The following is a 17,803-nucleotide window of genomic DNA, read 5'->3' as shown; positions in this document are numbered from 1 at the left end:
AACCCCACTTCATTCTTCATTCTGGAGGTTGAAACATAAACAGCGGTTTCAGGAACTGGGAATGTCTAGTTTAATGAAATGAAACACAGAGGCTCAGTGGCTGAAACGCTGAGCTTGTCAATCAGAAAGTTCGGCAGTTTGGCAGTTCGAATCCCTAGTGCTGCGTAAGAGTGAGCTCCCGTTCCTTGTCCCAGCTTCTGCCAACCTAGCAGTTCGAAAGCACGTAAAAATGCAAGTAGAAAAATAGGGACCACCTTTGGTGGGAAGGGAACAGCGTTCCGTGCTCCTTCGCCGTTGAGTCATGCCGGCCACATGACCACAGAAACGGAGATGAACACTGCCCCCTAGAGTTGGGAACAACTAACACATATTTGTGAGGGGAACCTTTACCTTTTCCTTTTCCTTTAATGAAAAGAAGGACTAGGGGAGACATGATAGCAGTCTTCCAATATCTCAGGGGTTGCCACAAAGAAGAAGGAATCAAGCTATTCTCCAAGGCACCTGAGGGTAGAACAAGAAGCAATGGGTGGAAACTAATCAAGGAGAGAAGCAACCTAGAACTAAGGAGAAACTTCCTGACAGTGAGAACAATTAATCCATGGAACAACTTTGCCTCCAGAAGTTGTGAATGCCCCAACACTGAAAGTTTTTAAGAAGAGATTGGACAAGTATTTGTCTGAAGTGGTGTCGGGTTTCCTGCCTAAGCAGCGGGCTGGACTAGAAGACCTCCAAGGTCCCTTCCAACTCCGTTATTCTATTCTACTCTATTCCTCCTCCTTGAAATCTCATGTCACTCTTGACGTGCTCAGGAACCCCGGTTCCTCAAGCGCCTTCCGCCCGCTGGTCCTTCCCAACAGGTGGGGCAGGTTGTCAGCTGATCCCAAGTTGCGGGTCGCAAGAGCGAGGCACTCTGCACGTGCTTGGAGCTCGTCCCGCGGGAGCGGCTTAAGCCCGGCCCTGCGCCTCGCCCCGAAGGAGAGAAGCGAGAAAAGCGAGGCGAGGCGAGGCGAGGGCGGTGCTTTTCCCTCTGGCCGATCTCAGCCACTCGGCCGGCTCCGCCTCTTGGCTTCCTTCCCTCCGAAAGCTGCAGCGGCGGTGGCGGCGGCGCTGGGGCTCGTCTTTCGGCCGGCTCCTTGCGCGATGTGAGGCTCTGGATCGCAGAAGCGGCGGGCGCAGCGCGATGGAGCGCACCAAGCTGTTCGTGGCGCTGGATGTGCTGTGCCTGGTGGTCGGTAAGGAGCCCCCCTCCCTCCCTCCCTCCCTCCACGCGGGACCAGAGAGAGGAGCCCCACTTTCTCACGCCCACCCCCCAACCTGGCTCCTTAACTCGGACCCTCCCCGAATGCCTTTATCTTTGGGGGGGAAAGGGGGTCCAGAGCACCCCTTCCTTGTTTTGCATCTCCCCTCCAAAAGACGAGTCATTGATTGATTGTCTGATTGATTGGTTAACCGACTGATTGATTGATTGGCTGATTGATAGATTGATTGATTGGCTGGCTGATTGATTGATGGGCTGATTGACTGATTTCCATCCGAGTCCCTTTCGCAATCATTTCTCCTGCTTTTATCTTTTGCCTTTTTTGTTATGTAGGGGTGGGAAAAGTTTTACTCTCTTCTTCTGCTCCCCTTAAAGTTGTTCTAAGCACTTCGTTTCCTTCCCTTCCTTCCCTTCTTTCCCTTCCTTCCTTTTCTCCTTCCTTCTTTCCTTTCCTCCCTTCCTCTTTCCTTTCTTCCTTCCTTCGTTCCCTTCCTTTCCTCCTTCCCTTCCTTTCCTCCTTCCTTCCTTCCTTTCCTTTCCTCCTTCCTTCCTTCCTTTCCTTTCCTCCTTCCTTTTCTTCCTTCCTCTCTTTCCTTTCCTCCTTCCTTCCCTTCCCTTCCTTCCTTCCTTCCTTCCTAGGACTTTTTCCTAGGGGTTGTTTGGGGAACCCCGCAGAATGGGAAAGCTTTCTTCCTGGTAAATGTGCTTCAATCTCTTTGGTCCTTGTTTGCATTCCTGGGGAAGGAAAACTCCTGGGACCCTTCTAAGAAACTCATATTTTACCAATTTGCTGTGGAGCCTTATTCCTCATTTCTTATATTGCTGCAGCCTGTTTTATTGAGACCAGCTGGGGCCTGGGTGGGTGGGTGGGAGGATGCTCCCCCCTTGCATTTGGAGCCAACAAACCCAGCATCCCTGCTCTTCTCCTTTGAAGGCTGCTCACCTCTCCCTTTCTAACAAAATCAAATCCCTCTGCCCCTCCAAGGGCTGCATTCACAGGACACGCTTAACCTGCTTTCCCCAAAAACGAACCCCTTTTCTGACTTCACACAGAACCGAAGGGCTGGTTCGTGGGACATGCAGAATTGGCAGCCTGGATCAAGACTAAGTAGCTTAGTGCCCTTGTGTAAATGCGAGGGCTGTTGTCTTTTGTTGGGAAGGGATTGCGTGTGTCGGGGGTTGTGTGAATGCTCAGAGCCAGGCAGAGGGAAAGATCTGAAGTTGGTGCTGAACTGTAGACATTTGGAAAAAAAGTTGTGGTGGTGTTTATATTTAGCTTAGGAACTTTAAGATGGGTGGACTTCAACTTCCAGAATTCCCCAGCCAGCATGGCTGGCTGGGGAATTCTGGGAGTTGAAATCCACCCATCTTAAAGTTCCCCAAGATTGGGGGAAAAAAACCACCATTTTGATTCTTTCAATAAATAGCCAGCGCAGCTTTGGAGTCCAACCAGCTTAATCATAATGGTTTAATCATAATCGTGGTTTAGCGAAAGTTGACTTTACAGCATTTGCAGCCCCCCCATCCCCACCCAACCCCCCCCCCCGACTGTCTGCCTCTAAGCTGGCTGTTTGAAATATTATCCGTGATCTGAACTCCATACACAACATTTCAACATTCAAGCAGAGTTATTTGGATTTTGGCTTGTTCCACAAACCTTGCCAAATGTGCATTGTTTATAAACCACAATTGGGCCAGCTTTGGCTTGGTCACATGAAGCCAGCTGTTGCTTCGCTCTTTAAAAGTCCCCAATTTTTTTCCCCTTCGTGCTCAGAACGACGCATCACACTTCAAGGACCGGTCGTAAGTCCCTTCCTTCAGCAACGTTTTAATTTTGGACAGTCGCTGAACAAATGGTCGTAACTTGAGGTAGTCCTCAAGTGACAACATTTACATGTAGCGACTGTTTGAAGTTATAACGGCACTGGGAAAAAAGTGACTTATATACCTTTTTCACACTTACAACCAATTGTGGCATCTCTACAGTCGTGTAATCAAACTTTAGACTTTTGGTAATTGACTCATATTTATGACGGTTGCAGCATCCCAGAGTCTTGTCCCTTTTGCGACCACCTGAAGTCAATGGGAAGCCAGATTCACTTAACAATATTGCTAACAGCTGCAGTGATTCACTTAACTGTAGCAAGAAAGGTAGTAAAAAACGGGACAAAATTCACTTAACGACTGTCTTACTTAACAACAGAAACTTTGGGTCCAATTGTGGTTATAAATAGAGGATTATATGTACGTATTATAAAAACAAGAATTAGCTTTGGTCATTTCATTGTGTTTCGTCTTAACAGGAATATTTTGGAAGATTTTCAAACATTCCATACATGACAATCTTTAATGTCCCCGTTGTGATGTGTATTTTGCGTTTAGGTGTTGTAACGCAAAGAATAACTACTTTTACAGGTGGTCCTCAGTTAATGACCACAATCGAGCTTCAAATTTTTATTCCTAAGCGGACAGATGCTAAGTGAATTGTGCCTCGTTTTGCGACTGTTTTTGCCAGCAAATCACTGGAGTTGTTAAGTGAATCCCATGGTTGTTAAGTGAATCTGGCTTCCCCCATTGCCTTTGCTTATTGGAAACTGGCTGGGAAAGGTCACAAATGGTGATCATGTGATTCGGGGACAGTGCAACTGTCATAAGTACATGCCAGTTGCCAAGCGTCTAAATTGTAATTATATGACCCGCAGTTGTAAGTGTGAAAAATGGTCATAAATCACTTTTTTCAGTGCTGCGATCACTTGCCACGGTCACTAAATGAATGGTTGTAAGTCAAGGACCATTTGTACCCAATTTGGAGTAATTGACCAAAGATTTGGGAAAGCATTGTCTTAGAATTATCTTATGTGATGATTTTAGCCAGAACAAGAAGGTTATTGTGACAGATATGGGTGGAGTTTTGAACCTGAATTATTTTGGGGTGCACATCCAGAATTTTCAATGTGTAACTTTTTGTGGTTCTGATTTGGCGTGCCTCATTTTCAGGGGGAGTTTGTTGTATTGTGTTGGGAGAATGCACTGAGGGAGCTCAACCAATCTCATTGTACATCGGTTGTGCACTGACAAATAAATTATTATTATTATTGTTATTATCCTACACTCCAAACTCAGCAAAATGCTTAGGGATCTGAACTGGGGCAAAGTGAGTCCAGATAATGGAGAAAATTAGGATGGCCCCGCTATTAAACAAGCATTACTTTGAATCCAGGGAAGTTGAGGTCAAAAAAGTCAAGATGGCAGCCACAAACCATGCCATTGCAGGCCTGCCCACTTTTCGGTGTGTTTCACGTTGGCTGGAGGGCATCTTCTTAACTTTTCTTTTATCCTCTCTAAATAACACCCATCCCCTTCCGGGTGGTACCCAAATTCTGGAAATGACTTCTTAAAAAAGACACGAAATATATTTAATTGTTTTTAAAATCATGCATTTAGTTCAGAGTGCTAACTCCAATTTCTTCCTAATTTGGAATGTTTTGCCCCGACTGTTTCTAAACAGCCTGGCCTCCACGGAGATGTGAACGCAGTTAGTCTTAATATAAATAGCCCGGATATAAATGGGGAGGGGGATTTCCTAATCAATATAATATAATTATAATCGGAAGGCCAGCATCTTAAGTGTGGTTCTGTTGACATAATGGCCCATTGATAGACAATTGCATTTGTCTCTAGAGATTTAAATTCCTTTTCTTGAGCATTTTGGTCCCCCCCCCCTTCTCTTCAGTACTTGTGGCAGTGAGTTCCAGATGTCCAATTATGCATTGGCGTGAAGGTTCAACATCTGTTTGTTCTGTAGGATGAAAACTGGGCAGCCCAGACAAACATATGGAAGAACACTGGAAGTTTTTAAGAAGATGTTGGACAATAATTTGTCTGAAGTGGTGTAGGGTTTCCTGCCTAAGCAGGGGGTTGGACTAGAAGACCTCCAAGGTCCCTTCCAACTCTTGTTATTCTATATTTGGAAGGTGATGATCTGATAGAACGAGACAGGCACATCCTGTGTGCTAAGATAGGATTTTACATTTTTCATGAATGAACATTGAAAACTAATAGATAGGAAGGGAGGTAGGGAGAGAGGAAGGAAAAGAGGAGAGGGGAGGAAGGAGGGAAGGAAAAAGGAAGAGAAGGAAGGAAAAGGTGAGAGTGGGAGGGAAGGAGGAGGGAGGGAGGGAGGAAGGAAAAGGGAGGGAGAGGGACGGAGGGAGGAGAACAGAGGGAAAAAGGGAGGAAAGGAAGGAAAAGGGAGGGAGAGAGAGTGAAGAAGGAAAGAGCGAGGGGAAGAAGGAAAGAAAAGAGGGAGGAAGGAAAAGGCAGAGGGAGGGAGGAAGGAAGAGAAGGAAGGAAAAGGCAGAGGGAGGGAAGAAAGGAGCAGGGAGGGAGAGAGAGGAAGGGAGAGGGAGGGAAGAAGGAAAGAGCGAGGGGAAGAAGGAAAGAAAAGAGGGAGGAAGGAAAAGGCAGAGGGAGGGAGGAATGAAGAGAAGGAAGGAAAAGGTGGGAGAGGGAGGGAAGAAAGGAGGAGGGAGGGAGGGAGGAAGGAAAAGAGTGGGAGAGGGAGGGAAGAAGGAAAGAAAAGAGGGAGGAAGGAAAAGGCAGAGGGAGGGAGGAAGGAAAAGGTGGGAGAGGGGAGGGAAGAAAGGAGGAGGGAGGGAGGGAAGAAGGAAAGAGAGGGAGGGGAGGAAGGAAAGAAAAGAGGCACGGAGGGAGAAAGGGAAGAAGGAATTGGCTGGTGAATTCTGGGAGTTGAAGTCCACACATCTTAAAGTTGCTGAGGTAGAAGAAAGACATTAGTAGTGTCATCTATATTTGCTGGAATTGTGTGAGGACCCCCAGCGTTCTCCTCAGGGGCCTCAAAAAAGTCAAAATGTCAGTTGCCACTATGTGACCGAAGCCCCATTGCCTTTATATGTGCTTGTGCAAAGCCGCGAGCCTGAGATTAAGCGGTTGAAGCCGCCATCTTTGTTTATCATCCCTGCAGAGACGCTACTGGGCATTGCAGGGGTCTGAGCTAAGTTGGGCAGAGATGCTGATCTGATCCTGTTGAATTGGTGGTTTAGTCCCTAACAAGCGGCAAACATTAACCCTAACCGTAACCCTAACCGTGTAGACTACAGGGAGTCCTCGATTTACAAACCACTCGTTTAGCGATCGTTCAAAACCACAACGGCATTAAAACAAGTGACTTATGACCATTTTTCACACTTACGACCCTTGGTGACGTGATCAAAATTCGGGTGGTTCATATTTATGACAGTCGCAGTGTCCCGGGGGGTCGTATGATCCCGTTTTGTGACCTCCTGACAAATAAAGTCAATGGGGAAGGCTGATTCACTTAACAACCATGTTAACAACAGCTGCAGTGATTCACTTAACAACCCTGGCAAGAAAGGTCGTAAAATGAGGCAAATTCACTTAACAAATGTTTTACTTATACCAACAGAAATTGGGGGCTCCATTGTGGTCGTAGGCCGAGGACTGCCTGTAAATGTCGGAATGGGGGCAGTGGTCAGGGGTTCTAATCCTGTCTCAAACCATTTAGGGATGAAATAGAGTTCCCACTTTTATCTTCACACACACACCCTCCCAAACGATACAAATGTCAGATTAAACGTAAAAAATGAAGGATCATTGCTTTTCTCCTCTCCATAATGAGACTGCTCATTGTGGTCATAAAGCTAGTCAGTAACAGGATTGACCTGATTTTACAATGTTTTTAGGGCCATTTCATTTTAATGTGTGCTGATTAGTGTACATTTAAAGTGACAATAAAGTTCCATTCCATATTCTATTCTATTCTTATTCCTTATTCCAGTCCACTCTATATTCTATTCCATTCTATTCTATTCTTATTCCTTATTCCAGTCCACTCTATATTCCATTCCATTCTATTCTTATTCCTTATTCCAATCCACTCTATATTCCATTCCATTCTATTCTATTCTATTCTATTCCTTATTCCAGTCCACTCTATATTCTATTCTATTCTTATTCCTTATTCCTTATTCCAGTCCACTCTATATTCCATTCCATTCTATTCTATTCTATTCTATTCTTAGTCCTTATTCCAGTCCACTCTATATTCCATTCCATTCTATTCTATTCTATTCTATTCTTAGTCCTTATTCCAGTCCACTCTATATTCCATTCTATATTCTATTCTATTCCATTCCATTCTATTCTTATTCCTTATTCCAGTTCACTCTATATTCCATTCCATTCTATTCTATTCTTAGTCCTTAGTCCAGTCCACTCTATATTCCATTCTATATTCTATTCTATTCCATTCCATTCTATTCTTATTCCTTATTCCAGTTCACTCTATATTCCATTCCATTCTATTCTATTCTTAGTCCTTAGTCCAGTCCAGTCTATATTCCATTCTATATTCTATTCCATTCCATTCCATTCTATTCTTATTCCTTATTCCAGTTCACTCTATATTCCATTCCATTCTATTCTATTCTTAGTCCTTAGTCCAGTCCAGTCCAGTCTATATTCCATTCTATATTCTATTCTATTCCATTCCATTCTATTCTTATTCCTTATTCCAGTTCACTCTATATTCCATTCCATTCTATTCTATTCTTAGTCCTTAGTCCAGTCCAGTCCAGTCTATATTCCATTCTATATTCTATTCCATTCCATTCCATTCTATTCTTATTCCTTATTCCAGTTCACTCTATATTCCATTCCATTCTATTCTATTCTTAGTCCTTAGTCCAGTCCAGTCCAGTCTATATTCCATTCTATATTCTATTCTATTCCATTCCATTCTATTCTTATTCCTTATTCCAGTTCACTCTATATTCCATTCCATTCTATTCTATTCTTAGTCCTTAGTCCAGTCCGGTCCAGCCTATATTCCATTCTATATTCTATTCTATTCCATTCCGTTCCCTATTCCATTCTATATTCTATTCTAAATGAACTGTTGCAAGTGTAGGACTACCTGTCTTGATAGGCGACAATACAGGTGAGATGACAGCTTGCCTGCAGAAGTTGTGGATGCCCCATCACTGGAGGCTTTCAGGCAGAGACTAGACAATTATTTGTCTGAAATAGTTATAGGTCTCCTTGCCTGAGCACTGGGTTGGACTAGAAGACCTCCAAGGTCCCTTATTATCCTATGTTCTATGGAGGACTTGGCTTTTCAAAAAACCATGTTTGACTATGGCCCTGAAAAGAAAGGAAAGCCACAGCCACACAGGCCTTACCTGGCAGTTATAAAAGACAAATTTCCACGCCCTTCTGGTGGGTGCCAGCCGATGAGTCATCTCGACATGGCTGTTTGGACTCAACAGGGGGAAAAAATTCAAAGCTTGGGACCAACAAATCAGGCGTAGGATCCAATTTTTCAAACTTTGGATCTCCTTCCACAAAAGCATTCCTCTCCCCCTTTAAAATAGGACTGCATAAAAGAAATGTAGAAATATTTTGCCCCTTCCTTCTGGAGTCAGATATATATATATATATATATATATATAGTTAAAGTGGAAACGAGAAATTAAAATACGTGCTTTGGCAAATGCAGATTTTCTTTTTCTTTGTGCCCTTTTAATTGCACATATTGTTTTCAGATTCCCAGAGACGGTGGCTTGGGGACTTTAGATCTGCATCTTTGCCCTGTAGCACGAGAACAAGGAAATTAATAGGTGAACCGACGCTAACCATAACTTCCTTTTTTTCTTTTTTGCAAATTTGCATGTTGGTGCTTGCCTGTCAGATTACATTAGGTAGTGTAAACTTGGCCTAGCTTTTTCCAGAATGTTGGTTGATTTGGTTACAATACTCCCCCCCCTTCCCCAATGTTCTATCCTGCAGATGTTTTTTTTTTGGGTGGGGGGAACTGCCAGCGTTGAATGGCACGTATTGGAATTAAATTTGCGTTTCCCACACATCTGGAACTGTACAACTAAGTTTTCTAAGTTACTTTTAACCAGAAGCAGGAAAGAGTTGGGGTGGGGAGGAAAAACTACTTTGGGGTTATATATATATATATATATATATATATATATATATCACTCGCCATCTTCAGGCTGTGGTCTTTATATATATATATATATATATATATATATATATATATATATATATATATATATATATATATATATATATATATATATATATATATATATATATATATATATATATATATATATGTGTTGTATTTGTACTGATAAATAAATAAAGGGAGACTAGTATAGATCTATTTCGAGCTAATTAGCTCTCATCAGCTAGGTTCAAATCCCAGTAAGGGTATGGCTAGCTGATGAGAGCTAATTAGCTCGAAATAGATCTATACTAGTCTCCCTTTATTTATTTATCAGTACAAATACAACACAAATATAAAAGGCAACATTAAAAATAAGAATATGGTTTTCTGCCTGCATGGTCTTCTGAGATGAAGCCGAAGGACAGAAAGAGGGAGTAGTGACCTTCCTCCCATATTTAGTCATACCAGGGGTTGTAACACAAATATATATATATATATATATATATATATCACTCGCCATCTTCAGGCTGTGGTCTTTATATATATATATATATATATATATATATATATATATATATATATATATATATATATATATATATATATATATATATATATATATCACTCGCCATCTTCAGGCTGTGGTCTTTATATATATATATATATATATATATATATATATATATCACTCGCCATCTTCAGGCTGTGGTCTTTAAGCCTTTAAGCCAAAGACCACAGCCTGAAGATGGCGAGTGAGATCTTGCTGAAACGTTGCAAAGACAATCTTAATCTTACACGGGAAAAGACCCGAATACAACAAAACCAGCATATGTGTGTGTGTGTGTGTGTGTTACAACCCCTGGTGTGCCCTCCCTTTATTTATTTATCAGCACAAATACAACACACACACACACACACATGTATGTATGTGTATATATATATACACAAACCTCAGAAAACACACACACACACACACACACACACACACACACACACACACACATATATATATATATATATATATATATATATATATATATATATATATATATATATATATATATATATTTGTGTTGTATTTGGGCATACCAGGGGTTGTAACACAAATACATACATACATACATACATACATACATACATACATACATACATACATACATACAGGAAAGTTAAGAGTAGGAAAGTTTTCTAGAAAAGCAGTAACGTACTAATACATAAGTATATGTTCAAAGAATGTGACATAGGTAAAAAAAAACAGATTGGAAAATATAACGAGGAAAAGGGGATGTAAAATGGCAAATATAAAGTTAGAAGTGGGTTTGCTAGAATACCATCCCGAAAATACACCAGACGGAAGAGGAAAATGGGCAAGCACAACAATAGAAGAGGAAAGGAAGAGAGGAAGAGGAGAGGGGGAAGGAGAGGGAAAGAAGAAAGAGGGAAGGAGAGGAAGATGGGGAGGGATAGGAAGAGGAGGAGCGAGGGTGTGAAGGGGAAGAGGTAGAGAGGAGTAGGGGAGAGGAAGGGGAAGAAGGAAAGGGAAAGGAGAGGAGGAGAAGAAAGGAGAGAAGGGAGGGAGGGAGAAAAGGAAAGGAAAGAAAAGTACAAAACAAAATAGGTGTATGGCAGGGGTGTCCAAACTTGGGAACTTTAAGACTTGTGGACTTCATGCTGGCTGGGGAATTCTGGGAGTTGAAGTCCACAAGTCTTAAAGTTCCCAAGTTTGGACACCCCTGGTGTATGGGATGGTAAGCAAAGCAATCCTGATCATATGTATTTTAATCTTTTATATGGAAAAGTGAATGTTTAAAAGTGTTAAAACGGGATAAGAATAAGAACTAAGAGAATGTGTGTATGAGATTAAAATAAAAAACTTTTTTAAAAAAAAAAAAGGAGGAAAGTTTTGACTCAGGAAGAGGCGTTCTTCTATAAAAACCTAGGGTTGTTGTGCGTGGGCCCTTAAGGTAGAGTGCTCCCAAATTGGAAGGCTTTGAGGCGACCCGTTAAAAGAATGGATGCGCAATTGAAGTACAACTTATGTGCTTTATTTGGAAGTGGGTTCGTCTGTATTTTGGGACAAAGGTGGATGAGAAGGGAAGAAGATTAGCCATGCAGATAGGGGCAAAAAACTTTAATTTATTCTCTGTTGGCTGATTAACGCAAAGGACAAAGGATTATGCCAGGAACTGAAGCTCTCATCCCAGTTCCAGGAAGTTTTCCGTTCATTTCTCATCCAGTTTTTGAGATTTTTGGCAGAATTTCTCGATGGCTGTGCCTAGAGACGCTGCAAAAGGAGGCCAAGCAGTTTTTCTACTCCTGCCACTGGCCAAACCAAGGCATTTTTTAAACAGGTAGTCCTCAACGTACGACCCCAACTGAGCCCACGGTTTCTGTTGCCAAGTGAGAAATGTGTTAAGTGACTTTGGCCCCATTTTACGACTTTCCTCGCCACGTCTGTTCAATGAATCGCTGTAGTTCTTCAATGAGGAACGCGGTTGTTAAGTGTGTCTCGTTTCTCCCATTGGGCTTTGCTTGCCAGAAGGTCGTAAAAGGGGGATCACATCACTCCGGGACACGGCAAGCGTCATAAACGTGGGTCAGTGGTCAAGCAGCCAAATATAAATCACGTGACTTTAGGGATGCTGCAACGGTCATAAGTGTGAAAAATGCCATAAGTGTAAGTGTCATAAGTCACATTTTTCAGTGCCGTTGTAACTTTGAACGGTCACTAAATGTTGTATGTTGAGGAGTACCTGTACTCCATTGGTATTTGCCATTTTGTTGAATTGGCTACTGACTGTGTTTTCGAATCTCTTAAATGCTATTCTGATTTTTAAGGGCTGAATATTGTTGATGGGAACTAATCCAGGAGAGAAGCAATCTAGAATCACTTCCTAACAGTGAGGACAATTAACCAGTGGAATGATCTGCCACTGGAAGTTGTGGGTGCCTCCATCACTGGAGATTTTTAAGAAGAGACTAGACAACTATTTCTCCAAAATGGTATACAGCCTCCTGCTTGAGCAGGGGGCTGGACTAGAAGACCTCCAAGATCCCTTCCAGAGCTATTCTGATTTATTGATTGAGCTCTAGCTTGGTTCTACAGTTTAGGTAATCCTCAACTTACAACCATTCATTTAGTGACCGCTTGAAGTTACAGCGGCACTGCTGTTTTTTTACACTTACAACCATTTGCAACACCCCTGTGGCTGTGTAATCAAAATGTTGAAAGCTTGGCAGCTAGTTCCTATTTGCGATGGTTGGAGTCTTTCCTGGGGTCACGTTGATCCCCTTTTGCGACCTTCTGACAAGCCAAGTCCATGGGGAAGCCCGATTTGCTTAACAACCATATCGCTAATTTAAGAACTGCAGCCATATGGCAAGAAGGGTTGTAAAATGGAGCCAAACTCACTTTGCCACTGTCTCACAAAAAAACGCCAGATAGATCTCGTTTCAAAGTGATTATTTCAGTCGTGCAAATGTATTTTGAATGGTTAATTTGTTGTTGTTAGTTTTGAAGTCGTGTCTGACCCATCGCGACCCCATGGACAACATTCCTCCAGGCCTTCCTGTCCTCTACCATCCTCTGGAGTCCATTTAAGCTCACGCCGACTGCTTCGGGGACTCCATCCAGCCCCCTCATTCTCTGCCGTCCCCTTCTTCTTTTGCCCTTCATCGTTCCTAACATGAGGCTCTTCTCCAGGGAGTCCTTCCTTCTCATTAGGTGGCCAAAGGATTTGAGTTTCCTCTTCAGGATCTGGCCTTCTAAAGAGCAGTCAGGGTTGATCTCCTCTAGGACTGACCGGTTGGATCGCCTTGCAGTCCAAGGGACTCAGTGCAGGAGTCTTCTCCAGCACCTGCGAGTTAATATCATCCATTTAATTATCTCATCCTGTCTCTCTGGGCTGGTGACTCAGAAGCCACTGACCTTTGAGCCGTTGGGCCTTGGCAACAGATTCAGGAACATGGGTGGCAGAGCCCTGAGGTTTAATCCCTTCGGCCTGAGCATGTTTTCGTATGGGGAGTCCTCAACTTAAAGCCACGATTGGGGCCAGGATTTCTCTTGCTAAGCGAGAGAAATGGTTTAGTGAGCAAGGCCCGATTTTACGAACCGTTTGGCTGCTGTTGCTAAGTGAAGCACTGCTGTTGTTAAGTGAATCAAATGGACATTAAGTGAATCTGGTGTCTCCCATTGCCTTTGCTTGTCAGAAGGTCGCCAAAGGGGATCCCGTGACCCCGGGATGCTGCAACCGTCATTAATGTGAGTCAGTTGCCAAGTGCCCAAATTTTGAGCGTGTAACTGATGCTGTGATGGTTATAAGAATGAGGACTGGTCATAAGTCACTTTTTTCAGTGCTGTCATAACTTTGAACGGTCTCTAAGTGAATGGTGGTACATTGAGGACTACCTGTGCAGGTAGGCCTCGACTTACGACTGCAATTGGCCCATTTTATGACCTTCCTTGCCACACTTCTTAAGTAAATCATTGCAGCTGTTAAGTTAGTGACAAAGTTGTTAAGTGAGTCTTGATTCCCCATTGACTTTGCTTGTCAGACGGTCGCAAAACCCCAGGACACTGCAACCGTCATAAATATGAACTGCTTGGCAAGCATTTGAATTGTGTCCATGTGACCAAAGGGTCGTAAATGTGAAAAATAATCCTACCTAAGTCACTTTTTGCAGTCACGTGGTAACGTCGAACGGTCGCTAAAGCAACCGTTGTAAATCGAGGACTCCCTGTGATGCTTTTTGCATTTGGATTTTATTTTGCCACCTCTCTGGGAAACAGGGAGTCCTCAACTTACGACAGATTCATTTAGTGACTGTTCAAAGTTACAACAGCACTGAAAAAAGTGGCCTACGTCGATGTTTCAGACTTACGACCATTGCAGCATCCCCAAGGGTGATGTGATTTATGTTTAGATGCTTGGATAACCGACTCGCATTTATGACGGTTGCTGTATCCCAGGGGTCACGTGATGACTCCCTTTTGCGACCTTCTGACAAGCAAAGTCGATGGGGGAAGACCGATTCACTTAACAACCGTGTTACTAATTTAACAACGGCACATGCAAGGAGTGGAATGTGTGGCGAGAAAAGTCGTAGAAACGGGGCCTGAGTCACTGAACCAATTTCTTGCTGAGCAACATAGAATTGGGGGATGGGGGGGTCCATTGTTGTCGTAAGTTGAGGACTACCTGTAACCCATCCTCCCCATGGAAAAATCGGTCCTCAGTTTTTGCAGGCGTGAGCTTTGGAGAGAAAAATTCCAGTCGAAAATCCTGGGTGTTGAGTTGTGGGTCAAAGCGGGCCAGGATTGGGGTGCGGCTTGTTTATAAGCTGCGGAAAATGCCATTGAAGAGTCTCTTGTAGGCCCTTGACGGAGCCGCTTTGGAATGGAGAAATTCCACCTGGATTGAGAAACCTTTTTTTCCTTCTTGTCAATCATCGGATGATGACGATTTAAATTTTGTCGTTTTGTTTTCAAGTTGGTGGAAGTCGTCACGCTTTCTCGATTTCTCCAAGCGCTGATTCTTGAGAGGAAAGGGACGTAATACGGCTGGTTCTCGACTTCCGACTGCAGCTGAGTCCAAAATTTCCATTGCTAAGCGAGGAAGTCATTATGTGAGCTTTGCTTCATTTTATGACCTTTCTTGCCACAGGGGTTAAGTGAATCCCCGCAGTGTTTACATCAGCCACACGGTTGTTAAGCGAAACTGGCTTCCTCCTTGATTTAGCTCGTCGGACGGTCGCAAAAGGGGATCACAGGGCCCCAGGACGTTGACGCCGTCATTAATATGAGTCAGTTGCCAAGCGCCTGGATTTTGATTGCGCGACCGCGGGGGTGCCGCAGCCATCGTAAGTGTGAAAAACAATCCGATGTCACTTTTTATCAGTGCCGTTGTAACTTTGAACGGTCATTAAATGAACTGTCGTAAGTCGAGGACTGGCTGTATTCTAATCAGTGAATTGGTCTCCTGGATTGGCAGCCGGAATTGCTCCAGGGCAGCATTGATTTAGCAAACCAGGTTTAATTAATTGATCACAGCTTAAACAACGTTCAGCCTATCTGGATTTGCAACGTGTCTGTTTCGGCGGCTGAACCTTGTTTAAGCTATGATCAATTAATTAAACCTGGTTTGCTAAATCAATGCTGCCCTGGAGCAATTCCGGCTGCATATATTATATATATGTAGTCCTCGACTTACAACAGTTCATTTAGTGACTGTTTCAACGTCACTGAAAATAGTGAGTTATGGCCATTTTTCCCAGTAACAACCTTTGTAGGATTCCCATGATCACGTGATCAGAATTTAGATGCTTGGCAACTGACTTATATTTATGACGGTCACAGTATCCCTGGGACACGTGATTCCCTTTTGCGACCTTCTGACAAGCCAAATGTCCATGGGGAAAACCAGGTTCGCTTAACAACCAGGTGACTGACTTATCAACTGCATGGATTCACTTAACAACGGGGGCAAGAAAGGTCGTAGAAGGGAGCCCAAGCTCACTCCACAAATGCCTCACTTAGCCACAGAAAGGTTGGGCTCCGTTGTGGCCGTAAATCGAGGACTTCCTGTATGTCAGCAGCTCTCCCTTTCTCTTTCTTTAGCCCCTCTTCGGTTTCTTTGAAGGAGATTGGGTGAGTCATATTTGAATGAGAAAAGTCAAATAAATCTTCCCCCGCTTTGAAAAAAGATCCCTTCCCAACCTCTTAAAAGGCAGATCTGTAAACCCACACCGTAGCTTCTGATGTTGCAGCTGAATCATTTCTCAGCAGCGGAGAAAAATTGGTGGAAAGGAGTCTTTATTGTAAGCAATTCCCGACCAATTTCGGCTGCCTCTTTTGTCCAAGAGAGATGGAGAAAAAAAAAATCAATAAAATACTGCACTTGCAATGCCTCTGACATAATATAAGCGGCACATAAAATTAATGTGTTACTGATAGAAGAGAATATGTGTAGCTCTGGATTGGAAAATGGGGTCCTAGGTACTCTCTGAGTTGGGCTGTTTTCTTGCAGACATTTGGCGACCCAGCTAGGTAACCTCATCAATCCTAGAAGGTGTGTGTGTGTGTGTTCTAGCATAACTCTGGAATGCCTCAAACAATTTCAACCAAACTTAGTACACAGATGACGACACTTTCTGGAAAAAAGTACTGTGGGGGTAAGACCAATGTTCCCTCTAATTTTTTTTTCAATGTGAGCAGAAAAGTATAGAGTTTGAGCGGCACATTTTCATGCCTGAGCACCTGAATTTTTTTCACAGATGTCACCTAAGTCAACAATGAAATCAGTATTATTTGAAACTCAAAGTTATGTTTCTTCAAGGTACCCGCTTAATTCAAAGTGTTATATAATATCAGTATCACTTAACAACGCTCCTGCTTAGCAACCAAAATGTTGGCTCAGAAACTCTGGCATTTGAAGCACGCAAGTCTTAAAGCTGTCAAGTTACAAGATCCTTGCACCCCTAACCCTTTAGAAAAAAAAAAACCCAGGGGTCTTCAAACCTGACAACTTTAAGACTTGTGGACTTTAACTCCCAGAATTCCTCCTCCAGTCATGTTGCAGCGACGTCATCTGCATGGATCTGCTCCATCTTTGGTTTCTTCATCGTGGGCAGGGCTGCTGCTGAAGATGCCGATGAGCTGCCACCAGAATAACTGCTGCTAACTCCTCCTCCTCCAACAGACCACCACATTTGCACCTGAGCTCAGCGCCGCATTACCCCTGCCCCCTCCTCCTCCGCCGTGCTTTTGAGAAGCCATGAGGCTTTTTTTCCCCCTGCTCCCCCCCCGCCTTCCTACTGGCTCCCACAGCCTCATGGCTCCTCAAAAGCACGATGGAGGAGGAGGAGGGGGCAGGGGTAACGCGGAGCTGAGCTCAGGTGCTCCGAGCGGAGGGGAGGCGCCGCTGCCACGCTCGGGGATGCTGGCTGGAGCTTTGGCGGCTTCATCTCAGCCACAGCGCCGGGCGGCAAATCCGGCAGTGCTGTTAGAGGAGGAGGAGGGGGCAGCAGTTATTCAGGTGGCGGCGGGGGCTTGGGGGCTTCACAACTACCCTCAGTCGCCCCGTGCTCATCAAAGCAAGTCCGGGGAAGACCTTTGCGGGCAGCCCGTTCTAGCTGCCTGCAAAGGACCTCCCCAGCTTCCGGAGCCTGTGGCAATAAAAATCACTGCGCAGCAGTTGAAAACTGCTGCGTTGTGTTTTCTTGCCACGTGCGCGGCCGCACACCTTAGAGGGAACATTGGGTAAGACACACCTCTGGGTGTGCCTTCTGTTAAGATACAGCCTGTTGTGCCTTAAAATGGCTTCTACTGGACTGCCGTAAAATGGCTTCTACTGTACAGCACAGTGGAGTTGCCATGGTAATGGCTTCACAGTACTCCACAAGATGGCTCCCTCTGATAAGGGGGAAAATCCAATATTAGAAATTAAGTTTGGTCCGGACATTTTCCCCCTATAAATAAATACCCAGGCAACTCCGGGTTATCAGCTAGTGTGAAATAATACATAGAAGGGAGTGGGGTTTGTAGAGTG

The 17,803-nt window shown here is 43.8% G+C and overlaps 1 protein-coding gene across 2 annotated transcripts in view; it reads left to right on the top strand.

Annotated features, from left to right (window-relative positions):
- The first annotated feature begins 855 nt into the window (after positions 1-855).
- The window catches only part of PLPP2 (phospholipid phosphatase 2), a 54,048-nt gene continuing 37,100 nt past the window's right edge, over positions 856-17,803 (top strand). For both annotated transcript variants that reach the window (XR_014173833.1, XM_081935875.1), the window contains exon 1: positions 856-1,232. Coding sequence is in view for 1 of the 2 variants with exons in the window: in XM_081935875.1 (XP_081792001.1) it covers positions 1,181-1,232 (52 nt within the window). In the remaining variant the exon portion in view is untranslated. The remainder of the gene's footprint in view (positions 1,233-17,803) is intronic.

This window comes from Natrix helvetica (assembly GCF_964273705.1).
Source record: "Natrix helvetica genome assembly, chromosome: 1".
Taxonomy (NCBI): Eukaryota; Metazoa; Chordata; class Lepidosauria; order Squamata; family Natricidae; genus Natrix; species Natrix helvetica.
This window is presented reverse-complemented; position numbering and strand designations above follow the sequence as displayed.